At 47.4% G+C, this 7908-nt stretch overlaps 1 protein-coding gene across 1 annotated transcript in view; it reads right to left on the bottom strand.

The window, feature by feature from the left end:
- Nucleotides 1-646: 646 nt before the first annotated feature.
- The window catches only part of LOC106806118 (rho guanine nucleotide exchange factor 28-like), a 165404-nt gene continuing 158142 nt past the window's right edge, over nucleotides 647-7908 (bottom strand). Inside the window, exons 18-22 of the mRNA XM_014807972.1 lie at nucleotides 6612-6811; nucleotides 6022-6237; nucleotides 5132-5297; nucleotides 2023-2151; nucleotides 647-1242 (exon numbers count right to left, since the gene is read on the bottom strand). Of these exons, the coding sequence (XP_014663458.1) occupies nucleotides 647-1242; nucleotides 2023-2151; nucleotides 5132-5297; nucleotides 6022-6237; nucleotides 6612-6811 (1307 nt within the window). The remainder of the gene's footprint in view (nucleotides 1243-2022; nucleotides 2152-5131; nucleotides 5298-6021; nucleotides 6238-6611; nucleotides 6812-7908) is intronic.

Below are 7908 nucleotides of genomic sequence, written 5' to 3'. Positions count from 1 at the left end.
AAGCTGCACTCTCTGTCGCAAGAATCTGTTGCTCGGTGACAGCTTAGCTGCTCCATAACGCCAAGCACTGTAGTTTTACGCACCTACAGAGCTCTCTCCTTTATATGCTTGGTCCATAGCGCGCTTGGAGCGCCATCTATATGTACGGCTGATTACACATGACTCAGCACTAGGCAATATTCTAAGCTTTCAGTATGAAGTCCACGTGAGAACATTGACAGAGCTATGGCCGATACACGGTACTTCAATGATCCTTGCGAGGGTGACCTCTTCCCCTATTGGTTGCTATCATCTACCATGAGAAGCCATCATCCCAGTCTCCAGCCTCACAGATATATGTGCTAGGTCACACGTCTCCATCCTCACAGATATATGTGCTAGGTCACACATCTCCATCCTCACAGATATACACGTGGCTCACACGCCTCCATCCTCACAGATATACGCGTGGCTCACACGCCTCCATCCTCACAGATATACGCGTGGCTCACACGCCTCCATCCTCACAGATATACGCGTGGCTCACACGCCTCCATCCTCACAGATATACGCGTGGCTCACACGCCTCCATCCTCACAGATATACGCGTGGCTCACACGCCTCCATCCTCACAGATATATGCACGCGTTATCTCCTGCGCATGTCTTCAGAAGTAGATCACCTCCTCTGGGGTCGACTTTGCTCTTGCATGTTTCGCCCCCCCCCCCATTGCCGCTTCCTTGTCGGCTCTTTGACATGCTGATAGACTCGGACCAACTTCATCGGCAGCTGCTGACCATGCAGCACCAGCGTCTGGCGCGATTCGTCGCGCGCCGCCGCGCCGCTTGACAGCTTCATCGGCAGCATCTGCTGCACCGGCGACACCTTCTGGCCGGCGCTGAAGCTGCTGGCTGGCGAGAACTCGCCGCGCTCGCGTCGCCGACGGTCTCGGCGGCGAGCTTCGCTGGAAGCTGCTGCCGCGGCAGCGCCACCTCGCTCTGGCTGTGAGCCATGCGCGCCTCGTTCGTTCGCGCTGTGAAATGCACGAGGCGCTCGCCGCGCGCCGCGCGGGTGCGCCCGCCGGCAGCGTCGCGAGGAGCGGGGATTGTGATCCTCCTCGGAGAAGCTCGTGGGCTGCACGTCGGACAGCGCCGCTCAAACTCGCTCTAGGGGGCACGTGATCTGTGCCGGTAGTGCATGTCACGGTGGAATGTTTGTCGACGAGCCGGCCGACGAGCTTCCGCACGCCGCGCCAGAGGACGCCTGCGGGCGACTGCTGTGGGCTTAGACGATGTTACTGTAGCTGCAGGCTCGCGTTGCATTTGACAGATCCTCCTGCTGACCTGGCTGCATCTGCTCATAAAAGCAAGGCGACACGGCGAGATGAGATCAGTGTCGCCTAGCAACGCGTGAGATTGAGAGCCGGTGTCGACTAGCAACGCGTAAGATGAGAGCGGGCTGTCGCAGCCTAGCAATCGCGCGAGATGAGAGCCGCGGGTTCGTACTAGCAACGCGCGAGATTGCGAACGTGGTGTCGCTAGCAACGTAGCGAGATGAGAGACCGGTGTGCCCTAGCAGAGCGGCGCGGATGAGAACGGTGTCGCCTAGCAACGCCGCAGGAGCGATTGAAGTCCGAGTGTCAGCTAGGGCAACGTGCGGAGTGAGAGATTTATGTCGTGCAGGCACACGGGCTGGCGAGGCATTGAGAGCCGCGGTGGTCGCTCGAGGCAACGCAGGCGAAATGGAGACGAGGTCACTTCTCATGCTAATAAGCGCATGCATGTGGGTGCCTAAATATATGAGGTTTGAGAGGTAATTCGCTGTGATGTCCGTTGTACTCGTTGTTGTCTTTATTTATCATAATTAGTTAATGATTTGCGTGTTATTGTATTATGGTAGTCCGGCTCTAGTCACATTCGACCACTGTGGGCCTATGCGATCACGTACCAGGGGGGCATCACTATTTTTATCACACGGTGCGTTGCGTTTTGTGCCATTGTGTTTGTATGTGCGGTGTGCGTGTAATCATGTCATGTATGGCACTAGATTGGCGCTGCTCAACACGGCTGTCATACTTGAGCTTCTGTATGTCGCTGCGTCGCTGTTGCGTACTCGTCGCGCTGTATCTTCTTCTCGCCGTGCAGTGCCTCACTCGTTCTTTGTTGATTGTCTCTAGAACCATGAAGACAATGAGATTAATGCATTCCTCGCGGCTAACGACAAGGCACGACCACGTTATAGTGACTTCGGAGAAGTCCAGCTGTGCACTATTTAAAGTCGAGAAAAAGGGCGTTATAAAATATGGCCGAGGCGCGCTCTGGTAAAAGGTGGTATACATGAATTAATGTAAGCTCGTGGTTTTAGTTTTTGCATTAACCTAATTCAAAATATCCAAATGACACATCATATTTGTAAATGTTTCTGTAAACAGAAAGAGACCTGTGATTGAAGTACGATGTTAGTGAAAGAATTAGAGCATCAACAAGAGCCGCAGAGCTTGCTGGGTATCTGAGTCTGTTGCTGACGGTTATAAAGTAACATTTAAGTGTGCTAGTGCACACCTTTGGGTTAGGCGAAGATATGAGATACGAAGCTGCAGCGCTTACACATTCATCTTCCAGGCCAAAAAAACCCTTCTGCATTTGCATACCTCCAAATCCATTTGGTTGATTCAAATCGCGTGCTGAAACTCCTGTTTTAGGTGCATTGTGACCCTAACCCTAACCTATTAAAAAAAATATTATTGTTGTATTAAATTGTTAGTAAATAATCAGTGTAAATATTTGTGTTACATTGGAAAAAATAGTTAAATGGATAAGATAGAAAAATACAGAAAACATGGTAATAATAAAAAATTAATTGATGGGATTCAATCAAGACCTTTTAGATGACGCCTGGGCTGTACTCCGTTCGGTATCAGGGCTATTGGCTTTTTAGATTATGGATGTGCCATAAATATGAGAACACTGTGACATCATTGAGGCAGTTCAGGAATCCATGTTTAACCCGCCTGTTGAGGGTCATAAGGTTATCAGACGCTTACTCTTCGCACGTCAGTGGAAAGCACATTTCATGGTCCTTTCAATAAAGTGATAAAAATGGTAGGTCAGCGCTGAAACATAAACGTTTTTAGCTCTGTCCATTAGGCCATGTCCTCAGAAAATGTCTGATATCTGACCTTTCCCCCACTGCCCTTTGACCTGTGACCTCCAATTTCGCACTGGTGATGGGTTTCCTGCCCATCACACTATACACCGAATATTAAGAGCATAGGTCGAGCCGTTAAGATTTGTGCTGCAATTCCGTATTTCCTCCTATACCTTAAGTTAAGGGGGAAATATTCCCCCTCCGTTTACACATCTTGACCTTTGACCCTTGACCCCCAAATTTGTCATCCCGAGTCCTTTTCACTATCCCCCCGACGTCCCGAATATCGTGACCGTACGTCGAGCGGTTAAGATTTGTGCCCAACTGTTGACGGACGAACGCACGATCATGCGATTCTACCAGCTGCATCTGACTACGTCAGATGAGCTAAAAACCTAGACCAGCCCTATCATAACTATGTTATAAAAGGGCAACTTATGCCCCCTCTTATCTGATCTCAATATGGCGGCGGGGACTTTCCGATATGGCTTATTACATAAATATCAATAGTTAACAATCATAAATATATCGTACACTCTAAAATGTCATGACTTTCGCACAGCACTTAACTTAGCAATGACATTTCAGACCGTAATTACGATTAGTTAATCATAATTAAAAATCTGTTTCACGAAGGGATTTAATTACATAATTAACTAATCAAATAATTAGCCGACTTAATTACATAGTTAGTCGAATAATTACATAAATTACATTGTATTCAAAATGGCGGACAACGCAAGTCAAGTGCTTATTCAACCAGAAAATAATCGATCAACATCCATAAAAACGAAAAGCTAATTTTACAACAATGGAGAAGAACTTATATAACTTATATGTCTTATTATATGAACGTATATTAGAACTAATTATGATTAGTGAATTTAATTATGCTCTTGAGTAGAATTAAATATTGTAATGAACTTAAAGGGACAGTAGCCTCTAGGATTTTACTGCATACAACTGTACTTACTGTATAACAAATCGTCTATACCTACATGTATTTGTCACCAGATACTTAATTAATTATTTACACATCAACGCTACGAAATTTGAACGGCGCCATGACACCCGCGACCGTGCTGCCACCCTGAAAAGTTGGCGTATTTGCATTTTTATTTTGCAGGTAATGACCGAGGGCTTAATCACAAAAGTGCAATTATTTTATACCTAAATGCTATTTAACCAAACGATATTCATTTTAGCGGGCAAATTTATCCATATTATAACTGAAACTATATGTCGTTTATAAGATATTACAATCCTTTTGCTTTTAAATGAATAATAAGAAATACCTCGGCTGTAGCCCTTGGCTGGGAAAGTGGTTTTGCGCAACTTCTCTCAGATCGTGCGCTTTGAGTGGCGCCACCGTCGTCGTAATCAAACTGTAGTCGTTAGTTTTAAAACATTTAAAAAAAAAATTTCTAATGGTGATTGATCTATGAAACTTTTTATGTAGCGCAATTATAACCTAAATTAGCTGAAAATAACCCTAGAACCTAGAGGCTACTGTTCCTTTAATCATGATTAAAGTTAATTACGCTTCGTGAAACATTCACTTCAATTTAATTACGAGAAGTTAATCATGATTAGTGATTTAATTATAATTAAGGACTTAATTACGCTTCGTGAAACTGGCCCCCTGATGTCTACATCTCTCTTGACCACTCCTTTTGATATGATTGCTGTCACATATAAAAATTTTCCTCCGCTCTAACCAACTCATTCACGTTTTACTGAGATCCATTACACGAGAAATTGAACGCACTTGTGAGCTAGCACCTAACAAAAAGCAATTCGCAAATACATTCTGGCCTCTGTAAAAACCAGTGCTGTGCACTGACCAGGTATCGCTGAGTAAAAACGACAAAAAAAAACACAAAATGAATTGAGAAATTTAACAAAAATCGTGTGCAACCCATGCATGATCGACCTCGTTGCACGCTTCGGAGCGTACCAACGCGCCACCTAGTGAGCACCGACGCGCCACCTGGTGAGCAGCGTACCTGGAGGTTGCGTAGCTCCTCCAGCTGCTGGTTGGCGCGGAACTGCGACTTGCGCTCCTTCGCCTCGCGGCTGTTCTCGGTCGTCATGCGGCCCATCTGGTCCTGACTCTGCATGAGCTGCACTCGCAGCGTCTCCAGCTCTGTGTGCTGCTGTATGAGCACGTTCTGCAAGTGAAGCCAAGCGTGAAGTGAAGCCCAGGTAGACCCCAGCAGACAGCATGGCTGTCACTGTCAGTGTGGCTGCCAGGAAAAAAAATATACTTTTTTTTCAGGGGAACTCTTTTTCAAAAGTCTGTGGAAAAAATAGCTCTCGTCAAAAATTTTACGGGAGCTATTTTGAGCCTCACGGGAGCGATTTCGGAGGTTTGAAGAGCAAATCGCTCATCGCTCCCGTGTATTTTTTACCATGGCGTGAAGCCCAGGCACACCCCAGCAGCAGACAGCATGGCTGTCACTGTCACAGTGTGGCTGCACGATGACATGCAACCCTAGCACATAACACGGCTGCCACACGGTGTGGCTGCACGATGACATGCAACCCTAGCAGATAACACGGCTGCCACACAGTGTGGCTGCACGATGACATGCAACCCTAGCAGATAACACGGCTGGTGTGGCCATGTGCTGGAAACTACAGTGCTATTTGTTACAATGATTTTAGCCTAACCATGCTCGCCTCCGGCCATGGCATGTTTATAGTGTTCAACGCGAAATATTAGGTTCTCATTCGAGTAAGTGTGTAAGTGAGTTTCTCATGAACTGAGTCGACTCATTTCGAATAACATCGAGCATACCGACATCACATCCTGCTACGACAGGTTCTCATTCGAGTACGTGAGTTAAAAAAAAACATTGAGCAGTACGACTTCACATCCTCGGGTTAACGTACCAGCAGCGCGTTGATGTAGTGTGTGACCTGGAGAGCCGACGCGGCACTCTCCTTCGTCGGCGTCATGATGAGCGGCAAGGGGGCGCCACCGACCGTCAGCTGCTCGCCGGCGACGTGCTTGTCGCTCGCTTCGTCGCTGCTGCGCTCGACTAATCGCTGCTTCTGCTGGAAGAACTCGGGCAGGAAGCTGCTGCTGCGGCGACTCACTCTGTTCTCCTGCAGCGAAGCAACGAGGTGCGATCGTTAACGAACGACTCAGTGTAAAATGAACAATTAGCCTAACTATAAAAGTTAGAATTAATACTTGTTAATCAACGGCTCAGTAAGATGTATGACTAATTCATCTACGAAGCCACAATGAATGATCGCTAATGAACGACTCAGTAAGATGAATAATTAGCCTATCTATAAAAGTTACAATTAACACTTGTTAATCAACGACTCGGCCCACCCACACGACCTCCCGCCCACATCCCCACCCACACAAGCCTGCCCACTGCCCAGCCTGCCCATCCACTTGCCTACCCACAATATCCCGATCACACGCCCGCCCACCCACCTGCCCGCCCACACGCCTGCCCTTCACTCACCTTCTGTCCGACGCTGATGCGATCTTTAATGTCGGCATCGCTGTCTCGCCGCCTCAGCTGAACCCGCGCCGCCGCCGCCGTGTCAACGCTCTGCTCAGAGCCTCCTGAGTCGCTGTTAGTGCCGAGGCTAGCTGTGCCGACTTCTGCCTCATCCCGCAGCAACCCTGGCGTGCCAGACACTCGCTTCTTCAATACACTCGCTACAGAGAAACAGAGAGAGAGAGGAGATGTTAGAAGCCTGACGAGCACTCGCTACAGAGAAACACACACAGAGACACACGCACGCACGCACGCACGCACGCACGCACGCACGCACGCCCTCTCACACACGCGCGCTCTCTCTCTCTCTCTCTCTCTCTCTCACACACACACACACACTCCAGTGTTGTAGGTCTCGAGGCCGGTCTTGGCCTCGAGACCGGCCTCGAGACCGTTTTCCTTGGTCTCAGTCTTGGTCTTGGCCTCGGAGTGCAATGACTCGGACTCGGACTCGAACTCGAGCCCGCCGGACTCAAGGACTCGGGTCGAGGCCGGCTCGAGGCCACTATATACATTAACATAGTACTAAGAGTAGATAATAACAATTTTGTAATAACAATAACAACAATAATAACAATAATGCATAACAATGTATAACAACAACAATGTATGTGTACAATAATGTATAACAACAATAATTATAAATAACAATAATAACAAGATTGTTATTATCTACTCTTGATAGTACACAACTGTATATATTGTAACACGCAGTTTACAAGAATTTAAAACTAAAACTCCTAGGTTTTCTAGATACACGGCCTAATCTTGTAACGTTTTCAATGGCTCGATTAAGATTCTTGTCCCTAATTTGGTTTGAATCTGCTGTCACTTCGTCCCTTTGGGCTTATTCTACCACTTCTTTCTCTTCTTCTACCACTTCGAAGGTACTAGCACTCTCTCATTTGGTTCAACAAGCCGTGTCAGACTATACACTTTCGAATGTCTACGATGCACTGTTGCGATGTTTTCCCTTTTTCCCCCTTTTTCCCGTTTTTTTTACCTTTTTTTATCAAAACTGGACTCGGACTCGGTCTCGGAATCGGACTTGGGTGGTGTGGACTCGGACTCGGACTCGACTACAACACTGACACAAACACACACACACACACACACACACACACACACACACACACACACACACACACACACACACACACACACACACAGGGGGATATGTTAGAAGCCTGACGAGCACTCGCTACAGAGAAACACACACACACACACACACACACACACACACACACACACACACACA

This window comes from Priapulus caudatus, unplaced genomic scaffold, assembly GCF_000485595.1.
Source record: "Priapulus caudatus unplaced genomic scaffold, Priapulus_caudatus-5.0.1 Scaffold143, whole genome shotgun sequence".
Lineage (NCBI taxonomy): Eukaryota > Metazoa > Priapulida > Priapulimorpha > Priapulimorphida > Priapulidae > Priapulus > Priapulus caudatus.
Note: the sequence above shows the minus strand (reverse complement) of the source record. Positions and strands in the feature narration are given on the sequence as shown.